The 21,199-nt window shown below is 37.1% G+C and overlaps 1 protein-coding gene across 5 annotated transcripts in view; it reads right to left on the bottom strand.

The window, feature by feature from the left end:
• Positions 1-21,199, bottom strand: part of Sbno1 (strawberry notch homolog 1) — a 57,505-nt gene that overhangs the window by 28,708 nt on the left and 7,598 nt on the right. Inside the window, exons 2-10 of one of the 5 annotated variants that reach the window (XM_046446039.2) lie at positions 19,278-19,409; positions 18,604-18,708; positions 16,662-16,974; positions 11,255-11,355; positions 7,151-7,247; positions 3,280-3,440; positions 1,948-2,081; positions 1,695-1,785; positions 383-544 (exon numbers count right to left, since the gene is read on the bottom strand). In XM_046446039.2, the coding sequence (XP_046301995.1) occupies positions 383-544; positions 1,695-1,785; positions 1,948-2,081; positions 3,280-3,440; positions 7,151-7,247; positions 11,255-11,355; positions 16,662-16,974; positions 18,604-18,708; positions 19,278-19,409 (1,296 nt within the window). The remainder of the gene's footprint in view (positions 1-382; positions 545-1,694; positions 1,786-1,947; positions 2,082-3,279; positions 3,441-7,150; positions 7,248-11,254; positions 11,356-16,661; positions 16,975-18,603; positions 18,709-19,277; positions 19,410-21,199) is intronic. The other 4 variants (XM_046446041.2, XM_046446040.2, XM_046446042.2 and 1 more) reach the window with 4 other exon arrangements.

Below are 21,199 nucleotides of genomic sequence, written 5' to 3'. Positions count from 1 at the left end.
GGTAGCCGGCTCGCCTGGCATGCGTGCGGCCCGGGTTCGATCCTCAGCACCACATACAAACAAAGATGTTGTGTCCGCTGAAAACTAAAAAAGAAATATCAAAAAATTCTCTCTCTCTCCCTCTCACACACTCTCTTAAAAAAAAAAAAAAAGGTTAACAGAATAATTCAGAATTCCCCTATATATAAACACTTCCCAAAACCAGGAGTTTAAATATTGATGCACTATCTGACAGATTTTCCAGGTGCCTTAGACTCTAATCATTAAAGTGCTCATTTTCAAAAATTATTAAACTGAGCATTCTTCCTTTGTGAAGGTACTTCCTTACAAATCTTTGTGCAATTAAGAAATATAAAATAAATACAACTGTCATAAAGGATACCACTCCATCGAAGTCATCACCGCACCAATGCAGAAGTTGTTTTAACCTAGTTTTATATTTACCACCAGATTGGCTTTCACCAATAAGGGAAGAATAGGTAGCAAAAATAACACCCTTTTTCACACTCCCATTATGTTTGGAAGAAATTTTTCCATATTTAAACTAAAAAAAAAAAGAGAGAGAGAGAAGAATGTGATTAGCATACCTTTCTCTTGGAAACATTTATCCCATCCCAACCTCTTCACCTGGTAGGCTCAAGACAAGTACAGAAAAATCAAACTACCACTTAAGACAATACGCAAAATTTCTTGTATGTACATACACACACTTTTTGGTACAGGATTTACTTTTCAAATTCAAGAAAATCTATCACCAAAACATGAAAACCAAACTCCCCTAAGAAAAAGGTACAATACTTACTCCACAAATATTTATTGTAGACTGATTATATGGCAGGCACTGTGATTTAAGTTCTAAGAGTATGGATTTATGAGTAATAGTTAATACGCTCTTACTCATCTATACTGCTCAAAAATAAAAACCATTTGTAGATGCCAGTTGCATGTTTTTAAATTGTTCGTAGTCAAAACAGTGTTTTTAACTGCCCATCAATTCAATTCATTATTCAGATCCCCTGTTCATCAGTGACTTGCTTATTGGAGAGGCAACAGCAAAAAATGAACCAATTTAGGACTCACTGGGAAAGTAGACTTACATGTACTTTTTTTTTATTTGCACTCTACCACCGTGCCACAACCCCAGCCCCAACATGTACTTATTTTTAAGGATAATGGGGAGTCATTTGTAGGTCTGTCACATGTACCTTTACAATTAAAAGATGCACAGAATGTTAATAAAGCTTTCCTAAATGAACAATAAGGTTCTAATCAAATTAAAATTTGCTTTAGACACCAACATACATTTTCTTGCAGACACGCAAGTCCATTAGCTGGACAAATACTGAAAACAGTCTAAAAGCCAATTTCCAACATACACTACAGGGGATTTGGTGACCTAAAATGACAGGCACACTACCTTTCTACACTACCCTTATAGCCATAAAAAATTACTCTAGAAACTAACACTGAAGACTTAGAGGCTAAATGCTATTACAGCAGGGAACTTGCCTATTTTGCTTGCTACTATATGACAAAGAGTCAAACCCTCAAAGAGCAGCTGGCACTCACTACCCTTTCTATGGAATAGCTCATTTAATCCTCAGCAACTGTGGAAAGAGTAGAAACTATTACTCCCATCTCAAAGAGGAGTCAATACTTTACTAAATTTCCAACTGAACAGGAAACTTTCATACCTTATTTAATGAATGAACCAAAATGTTTTTTGCTCCAATATCCCTCAAATCTCTTTCAGCATCATACTTTAAGTCATTTGAAACACTAAACCTGTTTTAAAGAAAAAAAAAATTAAATGCAAATCACATCATTCTAGAATTCAGGAATAAAGCCAGGTTTTGACACTTCAAAAGACCTACACACTAAAACCCATCTCTATATGAAGTTAATTATTCAGAAATGAGAGCTACTGAAGACAAACCAAACTCTTACCATAATGCTCTTTTTCTACTCAACAAGTAATTTTCATAGATGATTCCTGCTATCGTCCTGCCTTTTCCCACACCTGCACCATCACCTATTAGGAAGCCAGCTCGATCTCCATTAGGTAGGAATGTTTCATGTTGCTGAAAAAAAAAAATGGTTAGTGTGTAATCCTATATACGTGTATGGTTTTTTTATATTTATTTTTATTTATTTATTTTATGTGGTGCTGAAAAATATATGTATATATTTTTTAAATGATTTTACTTATTTGTTTTCAGTAGTGCTGAGAATGTAGCCCAGTGTCACACACACGGTAGGCAAGTATTCTACCACTGAGCTACAACTTCAGCCCCAATCCTATATATATTTTTATCTTTCATATATGGTTTAAAGAACATACTGACTTCACCTATTTTTACATGAATTATAAAGGGTTTAGTACTTCAAGGTAAATACTCTTTAAAGACTTATCACATTTTCTTCTCTTATTTTCCCAGTCATCAAAAACTCAGGCTATAAAATGGTGAAAAATCGTCCATACCCCTTTCAACATTTACATACTCAAATGCAAACTTCTATGTCACACGTGATTTGGGGTGGTGTTAGCTATGTAAGTCATTAATTTCAGAGAAATAAAAAATGTCTAAAATCCTTTCAACACTGGTGTTTAACTCTAGGTCACATAGCTTTCAAGGCCTATTGAATACGCCTTGCAATGTGGTCACATATATTTACTCCATCATCCACAAAAGTAGGAGCAGTCTATCTTTCCAGCTTTGGGTAGTAACAAATATCCACACATACGTATTTTTATTTTTGGTACTGGGGATTGAGCCCAGAAATGCTTTACTACTAAATTATATTTTTATTTTTAATTTAAGACAAGTTCTCAATTGCTAGTACAGGTCTTAAACTTGTAATCCTCTTGACTCACACAGTGATTACCAGCATGGGCCATTGTGCTTGGCTTTTTTTGTTTGTTTTGAGGTACTGGAACCCAGGGATGCTCTACCACAAAGCTACATCCCCAGTCCTTTTACTCCCAGCAACTCAGGAGGCAGAGTCAAGAAGATCACAAGTATAAGGCCAGTCTCGGCAAACTTGGTGAGACCCTCGCTCAAAAAAAAAACTTAAAAAAAAAAAAAAAAAACCACAAACAAAAACACTGGGGATATGGCTCAGAGGTAAAATACCCGAGTTCAATCCTTAATACAAAAAAATAAAAATAAAAAAGATTTTCATGCAAAAAAGCTACCTTTCAACTAAAATAACCATAGTATACAGACTCAGGTAAAAAAAAAACATATATATTATATATAATTATGAATTCTTACTTACCTGGGCTGCATATGTAACTGCTTCAAGCTGTAAAGCTGATAACCAGCCATTATCAATGGTCTCTTCAGAAATAGATGTTTTGTACCAAACATCAGGAGGAGTAACACTGGATAAAGAGCTAGTTTCCACTACAGCATCTGGGTGACGCAGGCCAATTTTCACTAGAAAATTTTTAAGATACTTCATTTATAACATTCTAATAACATTTCCAGTTTTATTCTAACATTTTTCTTAAAACAAGAAAATAAATAACTACTCCAAGGTTGTAGAGAAAAAGTTACTGATAATAAAGTAAATAAATTTGGCTAAAATGAGTAACAACTGCATATGATTTGGACAGAGACACAATGATAAGGTCTAATTTTAAAACTCAGAAATTAATTGGGCATTGTGGGCATGTGTATAGTCCCAGGACGTCAAGACAGGAGGATCGCTCCAGTCGATGAGTTTAGAGGCCAGCCTGGGCAACATAGCAGGACATTATTTCAAAAAATAAATAAAGTAAAAAAAAAAAAATTCAAAGACACGAATTCAGTGCACACCATCAGGTTTTCCAGAAATAACTCATTAATCCTAGGTTATACCTCACTCATTTCATTCAGAGAAATAAATCTGTAATCTGATTTTACTTTGAAAGGAAAACCCTACCTATAATATTAAAGAGCAATTAACTCCTCACAATGTAGAACACTAATAATCTTAAATGGTGGCAAATGTTTTCTGATCAAATAGTAAATATTTTCAGTCATACAGCTTCCCCTGTAACTACTACAGTGGAAAAGCAGCCATGGACAGTAAATACACCAACGAGTATGACCATGTTTCAACAAAACTTCATTTACTAAAGCAGGGAATGGTTCGGATTTCATCTGCTAACCTCTGTTTTAAAAGGTCATAGGCAGCTGGGCTCAGTGGTGAATACCTGTAATCCCAGCAGTTCAGAAGGCTGACACAGGAGGATCTCGAGTTCAAAGCCTGCCTCAGCAATGGTGAGGTGCTAAGCAACTCAGTGAGATCCTGTCTCTATGTAAAATACAAAATAGGGCTAGGGATGTGGCTCAGTGGTCAAGTGCCATGGGGTTCAATCATCAGTTCCCTTGTCCCTCTCAAAAACAAACAAAAAATAGACAAGTTCCTGACCCTCTCAAAATAAATAAATAAAAATCATAGACAAATTCTTGACCCTTGTGTGAAAACTTTAAATTTAGAAGAAAAAAACAATTCCAGACACCATACCCACCCCGTTTGATATTCTTTTTTTTTTTCCTTTCCTGTACTGGGGGTTAAACTAAGGGTCACTCAACTGCATTCTTACCCCTTTTTTTATTTTGAAACATAGTCTCAGTAAATTGCCCAGATTGATGTCAAATTTGCAATCCTCCTGGCCCCAGGCTTCCAAGTTGGTGGCATATATGTGTACATCCCCACTCCTGGCTCAAACCCAATGGCTCATGCATGCTAGGCAAGCACTGTACCACAGAGCCACAACCCTGGCCCAGAAAACTCATTTTAAATATTTAGTGTATCAGGGACAACATGAAGTTGGTCAACAGAATTTTAGTTCAATTTAAATATTACTATTGTAGGGGCTGGGATTGTAGCTCAGTTGGTAGAATGCTTGCCTAGTGAGCGTGGGACACTGCGTTTCATTTGCAGCGCCATATAAAAATAAAATTAAGGTGTTTTGTCTATCTAATAGGAAAAAAAACAATAAAACACTTTTTTCCAAGATTTTTAAAAATACCTTTGTTAAACCCCAGCCCTTGGGCTGGGGATGTGGCTCAAGTAGTAGCGCACTCACCTGGCATGCGTGAGGCACTGGGTTCGATTCTCAGCACCACATAAAAATAAAGACATTGTGTCCACCTAAAACTAAAAAATAAATATAAAAAAAAAAACCCAGTCCCTCCAACATTTTTTTAAAATATTTTTTTAGTTGTTGACAGACCTTTATTTTTATTTATTTGTATGCGGTACTGAGAATCGAACCCAGTGCATCACACATGCTAGGCAAGCGCTCCACCACTGAGCTACAATCCCAACTCCATTTTTTTTTAGTATTTATTTTTTAGTTGTAGTTGAACACAATACTCCTATTTCGTTTATTTATTTCTATCTGGTGCTGAGGATCAAATCTAGTGCCTCACGCGTGCCAGCCAAGCGCTCTATCCCTGAACCACAACCCCAGCCCAATAAAAATATATTTTTTAAAAAATAAATATTAGCAGCTTTTTACAAATTCTAAAATTTATAAGATATTTTCTAGACATAGATTTTCATCCATGATATTACCCACACAAAATGAAAAAGTAAAAATTTCTATATAAACACTTAAAAATAATTAAATTTCAACTTTATAGAGTGGCCACTAAAAAAATTAATCATGGATATTATCTTATAGGCAAAAACTATGTTAAGAAAAATCAGTGATTTTTTTTTTAAACATTTATTTTTTAGTTGTAGTTGGACACAATACTACCTTTGTTTATTTATTTTTATGTGGTGCTGAGGATGGAATGCAGGGCCTCACACATGTTAGGCAAGTGCTCTACCACTGAGCCATAGCCCCAGCCCAAAAATCAGTTATTTTTAAATAGCACAAGTTATTTAAAAGTCCAATGTCTTTATGCTTTTGAATAACCTGTGCAAAATATACATTATTACATATATTTACATCTCTACAATTTGTTTCGATTTTATAAGCTCTATTTATTTGAGCAAAATAAACTTTAAACAAAATATAACCCAAGAATTTCTTTTTTTTGGTACTAGGGACTGAACCAAGGGTATTTAAACACTGAGCCACATCCCCAGTCCATACTTTATGTTTTGTTTTGAATCAGGCCTCACTAAATTTGGTGAGGTTGGCTTTGAACTCAAGATATCCTACCTCAGCCTCCCAAGCTGCTGGGATTACAGGCATGCACCACCATGCCCAACTATAACCTAAGAATTATTAATCTTAGTTTTAAAAAAACTTCAACCTGGGGGCTAGGGTTATGGCTCAGTGGTACAGTACTTGCCTAGCATGTATGCATGAGGCGCTGCGTTCGATCCCCAGCACTATATAAAACAATAAGTAAACAAAATAAAGGTATTGAGTCCATCGACAACTAAAAATATTTTAATCTTCAATCTATAACAAAGTTTTCAAATTGTGTAGAGGAAAAAAAATCCTCAGTAAAATTTTCATATAGCTTTACTTATTCTTATGGTACTGGAAACTGAATCCAGGGACCCTCTACCACTCAGTTATATGCTCACTCCTTTTTGTTTTTTATATTGAAGTAAGATAAAATTTCAATTTCTCAGGCTTGCCTCAAACTTGCAATCCTTTCTCAGCCTCCCTCCTAGTTGAGATTACAGGCAGGCATCATTGCACCCAGCTAACGTAACCAAAACACATTATAAAACTTATATTAGTCAAATCCTATGGTATTCAATACTAACAAGTTCTAATGGATAAAAGTGAGTACGGGAGCCAGGTGTACATGCCTGTAATACCAGCTACTTGGGAGGCTAAAGCAAGAGAATTACAAATTCAAGGCCAGTCTAGGCAATTTATTAAGACCTTGTTTCACAATAAAACAATATGGAGCCAGATGTGTGGCAGATGCCTATAATTACAGTGATTCGGGAGGGTGAGGCAAAAGGATCACAATTTCCAAGCCAGCCTCAGCAACTTAGCAAGGCCCTAAGTATCTCAGCGAGACCCTGTCTCAAAAGAAAAACTAAAAAAGGGCTGTTTCTGAGAGATTAAGCAACCTTGGGCTCAATCCCCAATACCACAAAAAGATAGTGTAGAGAAGAGTTATTTAAATTCCAGAGGAACCCAGAAGTCTTATAATTTTGACAAATCCCAAAGACTTACACTTTATTGGCATATATTCAGCATAGGTTTCTGCATGACCCATTTCTTCTTCATCTTCTTCCTCTGGTTCATCTTCCTCTTTTACAACAGGAACCTTCTGTAACAAAGAAAATATCATCAATACCAAGTCCAGAAGCCAGAGGCCCAGCCAACACAGAAAAACTATTCTGCGGGAATATCCACAATCTTTATACCTGGAAAGTTTGTAATGTCACCTCTTGCACATTTCCTAAAAACTTAAGTCATACTTTGCAACTTCCCTGCTTCTCTAATGATAAGCACAGCCAACAGCAACCCACTCTACTCCTTACAGACAAATCAGTAACCACAGGGCTCCAATCCCTCAGTCACCATTATCTGGAACTATTTTTCCCTTCAATACTACCTCTCTGTTACCCACATCTCACTCTAATATCTCAGTCCTCCTCATTCCAATTCCAGTGCTAGAAAGAACAAGGAATGTGAAGACTAAAAGTGAAATAGCCCAACACAGAGTCCATGCAATCACAGCAGAACTAAGTCTCACATCGGGACCACCTTCTCATTCCACTCCCTCGTGTCTTCTTTCCCTCAGATGCTAACATCAAAACTCAAGAGATTCTGGAGTTTAAAGACTCTTCAAGAGTACAGAGAATTTACTCAAGACTTCTGTTTCTCCACAATCACAACAAGCACACATAAGGTGGCCACAGACTTCATTCTTCAAACCTAACACACTTGAGGGTAAAATGGAGTGCTATAAACAGTTACACTAAGAAACAAAGAATAAACCAAGACTGTCCCTGATAAATCCAGGGAATGGACCAAATGTTACAGAGAAGGGAATGAAAGGGAATGGGAAGATCCTGAACATGTCTTTCTTCACTACCAGTAAAACCATTAAACAGCTCCTTATTCCAGGAACAGCAGAGAAAATGTTGTGAAACTCAAGTGTATCAAGAAATCAGAGGGCTGTGGATGTGGCTCAAGCGGTAGCGCGCTCGCCTGGCATGGGTGCGGCCCGGGTTTGATCCTCAGCACCACATAAAGATGTTGTCCGCCGAAAACTAAAAAATAAATATTAAAAAATTTCTCTCTCTAAAAAAAAAAGAAAAAAGAAATCAGAAAGGGCTAGGTTGTGGCTCAGTGGTAGAGCACTTGCCTCGGACATGTGAGGCTCTGGGTTGATCCTCAGCACCACATAAAAAGTAAACAAAGATATTGTGTCCATTTATAACTAAAAAAAATTTAGAAATATTTTTCAAAAGGGCTGGGGTTGTGGCTCTGCGGTAGAGCATTCGCCTTGCACTTGTGAGACCCTGGGTTCGATCCTCAGCACCACTAAAATTAAATAAATGAAATAAAAGTATTGTGTCCAGCTACAACTAAAAAATAAATCATAGCAAGGAGAAAGAGGCAGAAAACCTAGTCAGAAATTCTAGAGTAGAGAGATCCCTGAAAGGTAAGGCAGGTTTATTTCTCTCATTATTTGCCTGAACCTGGAGAATATGATGGCACAAAGATGCTCAGTGTGAAAAGGAAAAGGGGTATGTGTACATGTGAGAGCACGTGGGGGACCCACTAATCAGTACTGACGGGATCCTGAGATTGAATCCAAAGTACTCCAAAAGTTCTTAGAATTACACCAAAATGAAACCTAATTTCAGAAACTGGAAACCAATGGGACTGGCAAGAAAAACAAAACTGATTCCCAATTCTGTTTTTTTTTTTTTTTTTAATATTTGTTTTGGTTTTTGGTTTTTTTGGTACTGGGGATTGAGCTCAGGGGCACTCTACCATTAAGCCACATCCCCAACCCTATTTTGTATTTTAGTTAGAGACAGGACCCCACTGAGTTGCTTAGCAACCTGCTTTGTTGAGACTGGCTTTGAACCTGCTATCCTCCTGCCTCAGCCAAGCTGCTGGGATTACAGGTGTGCAACACCACACCTGGCATCAGTCCCCTTAAAAAAAAAAGTTTTAAATAGGTTGTCACTAAGTTTGGCCTTGTACTTATGATTCTTCTACCCCAGCCTCCTCAGTAGCTGATACTATAAGCATGCACAACTGCCGCTCACAGTTCAACACCATTTCTAAGCCAAGTGGTTGTGAAATGGCAACTAACAACAAGTTTTGGATCAAGGAGATAATGGGTTGAGGGAAACCATGACTCCTGGGCAATGCCTGCCAACACACAATGCAGACATTCACTACTCAACACTAGGCAAATTTTACTAGGCAAAGAACGAGGGCCTAGGGCTGTCAGATACACTGTTTTTCAAAAATCAGGATTTATGTGGCAGCAACAAATTCAAAATTACTCAAAATATTGTAAATGCCAAAGGGGAAAAAAAACTGTCACCTAGTTTTGGTTCACAGATTACCAATTTGCAATGTATTAGGTGTTTATTCACAAGTAGACTAACCCAGAACTTTTAGGATACTATGGGCAAATTGGTCATGGATTGTAATGGGAACATGAGTAATAAATATATCAAATGTCTCTAAAAGAATAATGCTTTGCTACTGTTATACTAAGTAAACTGGATGTTGCTAGTATGTGGTCTCCTGGTCCCTATTCAAAATCCAAGATACAGGTGCTGTGCAGTCTCCAACAGCCACATCTCATTTTCTTTTTTTTTCTCTTTTCCCTTGCTCTTTTCAAATTCCCTCCTATAATTCTCCTAGGTTAGTCCCTCATTACCTCACTTTTAGATTACTAACCAGTCTTCAACCTGCCTCTCTCCCTACCCATCCTGAGTCGCTAGCAGGCTTCTCCCTTTCCTCCAGTGGCTCCACCAAACTGATGTTCTTTAAGCTCAATTCAGGGCCCTCCATAGAACCTTCATCTTTCACTGTAAGTTCTTCCTGCAAATCATACCTCCTTCATAAGTAAAAAGCTTCATGGAGGTCTCACCTTTCTCCAAACTCATAATCTCTATTGTGAGGATCAAACTGTACATTCTGGTCAACTTATACTACTACTTAATTCAGGTGGTTGTCACATTTTATGTTTATGGGAGGGAGGGACACCAAATAACATTCTTCTTATAGAAATCCACTCCACTTACAACGTTATCCACAGAAAAGTTACTAAATATTTAAAAATCAATTGACCTAACACCTACCACATTTCTAATATAAAGAGAAAAGATTATCACAAATTATTCATATATAAATCATTATACATGGGAGGCTGAGTAAGGAGCATCACAGGTTCAAGGCCTGCTTGGGCAATTTAGTGTATCCCTATCTTGAAATTAAAATATATATTTTTAAATGTGCTACAGATACTGGGCCCAGTGGTGCACACCTGTAATCCCAGCAACTCAGGAGGCTGAGACAGAATGGCAAGTTCAAGGCAAGCTTCAGCAGCAACCTGGGGCCTAAGCAACTTAGAGAGATCCGGTCTCAAAAATATAAAAAAAATTTACAAAGGGCTGGGTATTCAACTCACTGATAAAGTACCCCTGGTTTAAATCCCCAGTTAAAAAAAAAAAAAAAACTAGGCTCGGGAGGCTGAGGCAGGAGGATGGTGAGTTCAAAGTTAGCCGCGGCAACAGGAAGGTGCTAAGCTACTCAGTGAGACTCTATCTTTGAATAAAATACAAAATAGGGCTGGGGATGTGGCTCAATTGTGAGTGCCCCTGAGTTCAAAACCTTACCCCCCTTACCCCCAAAACCCTGCAGCTCTGCAGATGTAGCTCAGTGACAAGAGTGCCTACCATTGCACTTATACTACCAAAAATAAAATAAAATCCTCAGTACTACCATAAATAAAATAAAAAAGAAATCATTACACAATCTGACAGCTCATTCAGGTTCAATCATAAAATGAACAGTTATCAAAGATATTTAACTCTACATTCTTTTTACGTTCTTTTTTCCTAATCAGGTAAAATTCATAACAAAAACCTGTCAAAGCTACGTGTAATATCAATTCCTATCAAACACATAATTTTATAAAATCATCCAGTTTGGTGATTTTATTTACTCTTATGAGGCTTAAGCTTCTCCCATATTTACGTAACACACTTCTCTGTTCAAATCCTCCTGAGAGTTGCTCTAAAGAACTTAAGTATACTTTCATACTACATAAAAACAGATAAACCTTTTGAAACTCACCAAGGTTGGGGAAAAACTTCTCATTTTCATGTCATTTATCCATATTCTTGCTACTTCTTTATTAGAAGACTCTTTCTTCACTGTACCATTACTTACATCAGCTGAGAAGGAGAATATATTCATATATTAGAACAAAATCTCAATTTCTTTTCCTAGTATACAAATTTAGATTTTTATCCATTTCATAAAGGACATCAATATGCCTATTGCTGAATTTAGTGTAAATGTGAAAACATTCCAAATTATTGTGTCTTTATGCAAGAATCAACTTTAGAAAACAAGTAGTTCAAAAGAAATCCACAGAGTGGTGTGGGGGCACACACCTGTAAACCCAGCTACCAGGGAAGCTGAGGTAAGAGTACCGCAAGTTCTAATTTGGTGGTTACTTACTAATTTCTAAAAGAATGATTATTATTTGTAGAAGAAAAATCATTTTGGGAACTCCTTATTTCACTCTTGCCCCTGGAATAAAGATCCACACAATGACTGAACCCTTTCTTCTATATCAGCGGTTTTCAAAATATTTTTAAATATAGCACCCCAGAACCCAAATCAGTTAAACCTAAACTATTTAACTGAATGGGTTTATGGAGTAGGGTGGGGCCAAAGACTGTGTAACCAACCTCTAATATCCCTGAAGCACCTCTAGTATGAAGGAGTTTTGATATTACAGTGTGAAAATCACCGCTCTTGAGAGAAGGCAGGCTGGGGTTGTGGCTCAGCGGTACAGCGCCCGCCTAGCACGGGCGAGGCCTTGGGTTCAACCGTCAGCACCACATAAAAATAGATAAATTAATTAAAGATATTGTATCCAACTACAACCAAAAAATAGATATTAAAAAAAAAAAGAGAGAGACAGAATGCCAGTAAGTTTGATTAGCATCTATCTATTCTACCAAAGATTGGGAGTATTTGGGAAGTTTACCACTTGGGAGTCTAAAATAAGTAGATGTAATAAAATTCTTAAAAAATATTAAAAAGGAGGAAACTGAAACAGTTGAAAAACTCTGGAAAAAACAGTGATCATTTCAAAATTTTAAGACTAGAACTCAAGGGCTGGTGTTGTAGTTCAGTGGTAGAGCACTTGCCTAGCATGTGTGAGGCACTGGGTTTGATACTCACCGCAGCATACAAATACATGAATAAAGAAAAAAAATAGTAGATCTCAAGTGAGATCAGAACCCAAATGTCTAAGAGCCCCAAAAGGGGCAATACTGCACAATAAAAATGGAACATGTGTCAGGCTCATTGGCACATGCCTGTAATCCCAACGGCTCATGAGGCTGAGGCAGAAGGATTATGAGTTCAAAGCCAGCCTCAGCAAAAGCAAGGCGCTAAGCAACTCAGTGGGACTCTGTCTCTAAATAAAATACAAAGGGCTGGGGTTGTACCTCAATTGGTAAAGCATTTGCCTTGAATGTGTGAGGCACTGGGTTCGATTCTCAGTACCATATAAAACCAAATGTGTCTGTCTACAACTAAAAAAAAATACTTAAAAAGGACAAATATTAAATAAAATACAAAATAGGGCTGGGGATGTGGCTCAGTGGTTGAGTGCCCCGAGTTCAATACCTGATACCAAAAAAAAAAAAAGTGGAACACGCAAAATCATCGTGTCTACCATGTTTACACTTTCAATGTCCTTCCCATCAGGAAAAAGATGATCCTTTCCTACATACCTTTTTCTTCAGCATTCACTTACCATCTTTCTTTATTTAGTCCTATTCTAGTTTGTTAAGTTTTTCAGGATTACATGCAAGGATGATCTTGATTTGCAGGCTTTCATCTTTTAAAAATTACTACATTGTGGGAGAACTTATACCAGATGTTACTCAGCAAGTTCCAATTTATTCTGTTTTTCTCTTCAAACTCTCTTCCCAATGGCATACATCCTATCTTTGAGTTACAAGGGCATAAGCTAATTTGAAAACTAGGATACTCAGGGAACACCTCATATAAAAGGGGCAGGCTTCCTCATTAAACCCAAAGACCTGACTCAAAAGTGGCTTCCACTAACTGCTGACCACCTCAAAATCCCCAGGAGCCATCTAGTTGCTGCCTGAACTTTGGCCCTATCAGGCCACCATCCTAAAATCCATGGCAGGAAAGGAAAACCAGTACTGAGACAATTAAAATTATTTCCCAAGTATCCTTTAGCTGTTGGGATATAGGTGGTTGGGTATAGTTAGATCAAAATGATGATGCAATGGTATGGACCCAAACTTAAAAGATTACATGAAAATTTTAATTACCCCAACACAGAGATAAAATTAATTCTACATTATCCTAGAAACACTTCTTAATGATTTTTCAGAAAGCCCTCGCCCTCTACTTAATAAACACATGAACATTACAATTTCCAAGCTATCAATTCTGCCACAAACATGTACTGTTCATAGCTCCAACAAACAGAATAAAGTTCTTTGGAAGGAGAAACTGTCCACTTGAAATCTATCATCTTAGACTGGGGTTGTAGCTCAGCAGTAGAATGCTTGCCTAACCATGGGTTCTTCACCCAACACCATGCAAAAATAAATAAAATAAAATAAAAATCACCACCTAATTTGAAAAGCCTAATGAAATGCTATGTATATACTAGTGAAAATCATCAGGAACATGTCTTAACAGCTCACATTTTATCTTCCTACTATCCCCTTCATCCCCGTAAAATTGACCAAAAAAAAAAAAAAAGCTATGAACACCCATGTGTGCTGAAACTATAAAAATAGTGGCCAGCACAGGTTATAGCTGAAGTCAGTATCTCCAACGGTGCGCACCAGAGGACTATTATAAAACAGGACTCAACACTGGGGGACTTTTACATAACAAAGATTCAAGACAATCTTTAACCCAATGAAGGAGGGAAGGCAAGTCTCTCCCTCTTACAGGTTATCTTTTTATTTTTTAGTCTCTTAAAACTATACTGCTAGGACTGGAGTTGTGGCTCAGTGATAGAGCACTTGCCTAGCACAGGTGAAGCACTGCGTTTGATTCTCAGCATCACTTACAAATAAATAAATAAAGGCATTATGTCTACAACTTAAAATACATTATACTGCCAAAGTTTGAAATTGTAATAATTAAAAAAATAAAAAAGACACATTATTCTATTTTACCCTTAAAAATTACCTTGGCACACTTACTGGAAGCTTCCTCTGACCACTCCATTTAAAACTTATTTCCTCCTACCCACACACACATTTTCACTTTTCTCCATGGTTCTAGTTACTCTGATATACTATGTAATTAATTTTTTTAAACTACCTGTCTTTCCCACTAGAAAGCAAACTCCTTGAGTACAGAGTTTTTAGTTGTTTTTTTTTCCCCTAGTTATAGACTCAAAATTCCAGAAGAGTGCCTGGCACCTAATACACATTCAAATATTTGCTGAATGAATGAGCAATAAAAGACACTAGAAATAAGAATAACTATAAAACTGACATTCCTTATGTATTTTTTTAATTTATTTACAAATTCCTTAAAAAGGTGTGGGTCAAGTCATTATTGAGGGGCTGGGTTTGTAGCTCAGTGGTAGAGCGCTTGCCTAGCACAAGTGAGTCCCAGGGTTTGAGCCTCAGCACCACATAAAAACAAGCAAAATAGTTGTAGATATTACCTACAACTATAAACAAATTTAAAAAAAAAATCATTGTTGAGTCTTTCCCACTTATATTCTGAACCTGTTCTCTTTTTTTTAATGTTTATTTTTTAGTTTTCAATGGACACAATATTTTTATGTGGTGCTGAGGATCGAACCCAGGCGAGCACGCTCCCACTTGAGCCACATCCCCAGCCGTGAACCTGTTCTTAATTTAAACATTATAATGGAAATGGTTGCACAACTCTATGAACATACTAAAATCCACTAAATTGTATACTCTGAAAGAATAAATGAGCCATGTTGGAATGCCTCTAATCCCAGAAACTGAGGAAGGCAAGTCAGAAGGATCTGACTGAAGTCAGTCTCAGTAATACAGCAAAATCCTGTCTCAAAATAGAAAATAAAATGCTGGGGATATAGCCTAACATGTGTGAGGCCCAGGGATTGATTCTCAGCATTGCAAAATATGTCAATAAATTCATTTATTTATTAAATAAAATAAAGGGCTGGGAATATGGCTGGGTGGCAGAGCACTCCTGGGTTCAATCCCCTGTACTGCAATCAATCAATCAATAAATAAATAAATGGCTATTTATCTGAACTATATGTCTCTCAAAAAAAATGAAAAAAAAAATATTATGGGTGCTCATTCTTCAAAGAAAATATAACAATTTTATATTGAAAGTGTATTACTGAACAGGTGTGATGGCACATACCTATAATCCCAGGGACTCAGGCAGCTAAGGCAGAAAGATCACAAGTTGGGAGACCAGCCTCAGCAACTTAACAAGACCTTATCTCTAAAAATAAAAAACGCTGGAGAGGGGCTGAGATTGTGGCTCGGAGGTAGAACGCTCGCCTAGCATGCTTAAGGTACTAAGTTCGATCCTCAGCACCACATAAATGTAAAATAAAGATATTGTGTCCACTTAAAAATAAAAAATATATATATTAAAAAGGGGGGGCAGAGATGTAGCTTAGTGGTAAAGCACCCCCTGGGTTCAATCTCCATATCCAAAAAAAAAAGTGTATTAATGAATCAGAGTACTTAAGACAACTACCCACAAGCGATGAAGCCAAGACAGATAAAATCATAAACCATGTAAGTCTAGAGTATCTAAGTATCTAGCCAGACGTGTGATGGTGTATGCCTCTAATCCCAGCAACTTAGGAGACTGAGGCAGGAGGATCCCAAGTTCAAAGCCACACTCAGCAACTTAGGGAGGTCCTAAGCAATTTAGTGAGACCCTATCTCAAAAGGGGTGATGGTGGAGAGGACTGGAAATGTGGTTCAGTGCTTAGGTGGCCCTTGGTTCAATTCCCAATACCAACCCTCCTTCCAAAGAAAAGCCTGCTACCTCAAGTATGGTCCAAAGACCACCAATAAAACATCTCTGGAGAACTTAGAAATGCAGAATCTTGGGCCTCATTCTAAATCAGGCTCTGCTCTTGAACAACATTCCCAAGTGATTCATTCATAGGCACAAAGTGTAAGAAGCAATAATTTATGGATTAAGAAAAATGTTATGTTAATAGTTATTCAAAATATAAAAACAAGATGATCTCATGATATTAATGTAGCTATTTGATAATTTCATACACTTCACTGTAGAGTTACCTGCTCTACCTCAGCCTCCAAATGTTTGCTTCCCTTGGATTTCGAATGTTACAAGCATACAGAGCAAGGCAGATAATGCCTCTTTCATGCCCTGTTCTTTTGAGACCCAAGTAAATCCTTAGAAAAAACAAAACATTTTGACATAGCTTACCCAAGACAGAAAATGATACTGCTGAAAACAGACTTACTAGCTGCTGTTGCAACTGGCTGAGCAATATTTGCAGGTGGTTTCAGTTTCATAAGTTCATTAAGACTATTATTTTTGAGTAGATCCTTCAGTTGAACCTGCTCTTTGGAAGGTGCAGAAGTCATGGCATTTCGTACTACTGGTGCTGAGACAGAAGGGCGTGTATTTGCAGTAGTCTGGATAAACTTTGTTAGAGTGATGGTTTGCCGATTGGTTGTAACAGGTGGTGTTTTAGTCATTACAATTGTAGATCCCAAGGTTGGAAGCTGATTTATTTGATTCAACACAAAGGTTGTAGTAGATGGAGGCTGCTGCTTAGGAAGGAAAATAAAACACTTAAATACTGACAATACTTTCTTCTCTAACATAGTCTTTACCTATAAACATGGTAAAGCACTTCATTTCTAACTTAAGGTTAGCTATAAATTACCAAGTTAAAACATAGCACTTTGGGGAAAAGAAGGTATGGTAGTAAGGTGACATTTTATATAAACATCAAGGACAGAAAACATAAAAAGAAGTTATTCCAAGCAAACCATGATATACAATAATTCCAAATAATATAGTTAGTAACAAAAAAGATTCCTAATGCCAGCACTGCCCCAACTAGGTAGATAACCTTAGGCAAATCACTTAAACCACTGGAGGTGTGGGTTCTCTTGCAGCCCATTTTCCATTTTTAACATTCTATGATCCCTGTTCAATGATTCATTATATAAGCTACACTATTATTTAGAACTTAAAATAACAAAAGCAACTGAACCAGGTAAACTGCAAACACTGGTGATAATGTAGGTGCTAGTGAGCCTAACACAAAACCACTGTTTTATTTTTATTAGATGGTAAGGTGGAGTGGAAATAAACCCAAAAAAGGGGGGGATGCAAATCTGAAGATCCTTTATCTATTACCATTAGTACAATTGAGATAGTTTTAAATGTCTTTCCTCCTCAAACTATTTGTCCATGAGTCTTTAAATAAAAATCTTCCTCTGGATTACAATTTATTACTTTTTTCTGTGGGAGGGAGGGAGTCCTGGGGATTGAACTCAGGGGCACTTGACCACTGAACCACATCCCCAGCCCTATTTTGTATTTTATTTATAGACAAAGTCTCACTAAGTTGCTTAGTGCCTCACTTTTGCTGAAGCTGGCTTTCAACTCAAAATCCTCCTGCCTCAGCCTCCTGAGCCACTGGGATTACAGGCATGTAATACAACTCAATGATAATACAAATTTATCAGATGTTAACAGTTGGTCCAATAACATTTTATCAGTAGGTGTCAGTTAATAATTTCTGTGCTTAAGGTAATGTTGGAAGAACTCTATAAGTAAAGCATAATTACAGCTGGGCTTGTGTCATACACCCAGCAACTTGGGAGGCTGAGGCAGGAGGATTGCAAATTCAAAGCCAGCATCAGCAACTTAGAATTTTTCTCAAAACAAAACAACAACAAAAAAAGGGGCTCAGAATGTGACTCAGTGATTAAGCACTCCTGGGTTCAATCCCAAGTACAAAAAACAAAAAAAGGCTGGGGAGTAGGGGAAGGCAGACTAGGGATATAACTCAGAGACAGAATTTTGTTAAATTCAATCCCCAGATTCCCCCCCCACACACAAAAACATAACAATCTCATGAAAACTATAATATCAATGGATAGAAACTGAAATAAACAAACAAAAATGAAAATAATGAGATAATGTACATTTCATCCTTATTTCATCAGTTTTAAATGGTTTGCAATAAATTTTTTTTCTAATTACCATTGATCAACACAAGTGACAAGAATCAAAAGTTTTTAAAAAGCAGGAGATAAGAGTAGGATATTGGGTGAGTATTAAAAAAGGAGAACTGGTGAAATAAAAACACTCCATACTCAAAAGGCAATTTTCTTGCTACAATCCTCAACTATTTTAGAATAATGCCAAATCTGGACAATTCTTACCCTCACATTTAACAGTGCGGGAGTAGGTACCGTCTCTGATTCTTGTTTAACAGGAACTGCTGCTTCCGTCTCCAAACCTAGTTCTAATGCACTAAGTGGCACCGACTGAAGAGAAAACACATCAGAGAAAGAAACAGGAGGACAGCAGTAAACTCTGTTTCAAGAACAAGAGTTGCATTTAACAAAAAGAAAAAAGTGTGTGTGTGTGTGGTGAGACTCAGTGGTAAAGCTTGCCTAGCATAAAAAACCCTGGGTTTGAATCCCAGGGGTGGGAGTCAAGCTTTACGTAAAAATATGAAATCACTAATACCATGTATTGCAAAGCTATTTTTGCAGGCATAAAAACTCCACTAATATTAGAATCTTATTTTTTTATTTCAGAGAATGGACATAGAGAAGACCCAGAAAAATGTCCCTATATAACTACAAAGACAACCATAAAGGAGATTAATGATACTCCCTCAAAAACTCAATAAATTCATCTCTTATGTTTATAAATATATAATACCATATCTTGGTTTTCATTGCAAATATTTTCTACCTTATGAAGACAAATACTCAACAGAAAAATACATGTATACTTAAAATTAAAAATTTAATAGTATCTATTTCTATAAGTGAAAACTACAAATTAAGAAAAAATTCTACTCTTTTAACAGGCTTAAAAAACTTACCTGCTGAACTGGAGTGGTAGGCGTTGGAGTTGCAAGCCCTGCATCTCCACCATCAATATCAAAGAGGTCATTTGGACTGATTCCACTCTCACTCAAAGCAGCAAGCAGTAAATCTTGCCCTGGTTCCACCATCTTTAGGACAAAATATTAAATAGTAACATAAAAAAACATTAACATTTCTCCAAATATAAATAATCCATCATTCAATATTTATGAAGAACCTGATATATGTCAGGAAATGAGAAAAATAAGAATAAGTCTTCAATTCCAGAAAGCTCAGACTGAAATGGAAAGGATAGAAAAGTATGTCAATCACAGCAAGAATATGTCTACAAAACTCCATGGGGTTGGGGGGGAGCTGGGGTTGTGGCTCAGTGGTAGAGCACTTGCCTCCCACATGTGAGGTACTGGCACACATAAAAATAAATATATTGGGGCTGGGGATGTGGCTCAAGCGGTAGCGCGCTCGCCTGGCATGCATGCAGCCCGGGTTCAATCCTCAGCACCACATACAAACAAAGATGTTGTGTCCGCCGAAAACTAAAATTCTCTCTCCCCCGCCCTTTAAAAAAAAAAAAAGAAATAGATTTATGTAATATATATATGTAATATTACATATATATGTAATGTTAAAATATATATATGTTAAAATAAATAGAATTTTAAAAATAAATAAATATAGTGTGTCCATCTACAACTATATGTATATATACATACAACTGTATGTATATATATAAATATATATAAAAATCCACGTGGGGCCATGTGCATGGTGCACCCCTGAAATCTCAGCAGCTTAGGAGAATGAGGCAGGAGGACTTCATGTTCAAAACCAGCCTCAGCAAAAGCAAGGCAAGTGAGACCCTGTCTATAAATAAAATACAAAATAGGGCTGGGGATGTGGCTCAGTAGTTTAGTGCCCCTGAGTTCAATCCCCAGTAAACAAAAACAAAAAAGGGGTTGACCATGGGATCAGAGAAAGAAAAAGTGAACTTTGCCTAGTTAGAGAGATGACAAAGATAATAGAGACCTAGTCTCAAGGAGGAAATCACCATGTGGACAAGACTCTCTAAACATCATGAAGGGATGACAGAATTTGGCTGGGAATGTAGAAGCCTTGCCTAGTATGACCAAGGCCCTGGGTTCAATCTCCAACAACACATACACACACACATACAAAAAAAAAAAAAAAAAACTTATATCACCCACAGTACTATCCACCATTCTAGAAGGTTCACTTAATCCTGTGGGTAATACAGGTAACTAAAAGAGCTTTTCAGATGGATGACCACTTGAGACAGTAGACTTGCGATTTAGAAAGATTACTCAAAACCAGTGGGGAAGCAAATATAGAGAAGAATCAGACTAAGATCAGAAGCAGGAAGACATATTGGAAAACTGCTACAGCAGACCAAGAGAGAGATGATAGATCTGAATTGCAGGGAGAGGAGAGAATATTCCAGGACAATTAGGAGAAATAATACATCAGACTTAAATATAAACTCAGAATGACTGAGAGAATATAACACATTCCAGAGAAATTAAGAATTAACAGACAATTAAGAATTAAGCCATAAAACAGGTGTGATATCTCACAACTGTAATCCCAGCGGCTTGGGAGGCTGAGGCAGGAGGATAGCAAGTTCAAAACTAGCCTCGGCAAAAGCGGGCTGCTAAGGAACTCAGTGAGACCCTGTCTCTAAATACAATACAAAATAGAGCTGAGAATGTGGCTCAATGGCCAAGTGTCCCCAAATTCAATCCCAGAACTCTCACTATCACTCCCTCAAAAAAGTTAAGCCATGAGAAAATGAAAACATAAAAGTTAAGACAGGATGGGGCTAGGATTGTGGCTCAGCAGTAGATCGCTCGTCTACATCTACGAGGCCCTGGGTTCAATTCTCAGCACCACAAAAAATAAA

This window comes from Marmota monax, unplaced genomic scaffold (assembly GCF_021218885.2).
Source record: "Marmota monax isolate L192 unplaced genomic scaffold, Marmota_monax_Labrador192_F-V1.1 WCK01_AAM20220418_F8-fsc00092, whole genome shotgun sequence".
Lineage (NCBI taxonomy): Eukaryota > Metazoa > Chordata > Mammalia > Rodentia > Sciuridae > Marmota > Marmota monax.
Note: the sequence above shows the minus strand (reverse complement) of the source record. Positions and strands in the feature narration are given on the sequence as shown.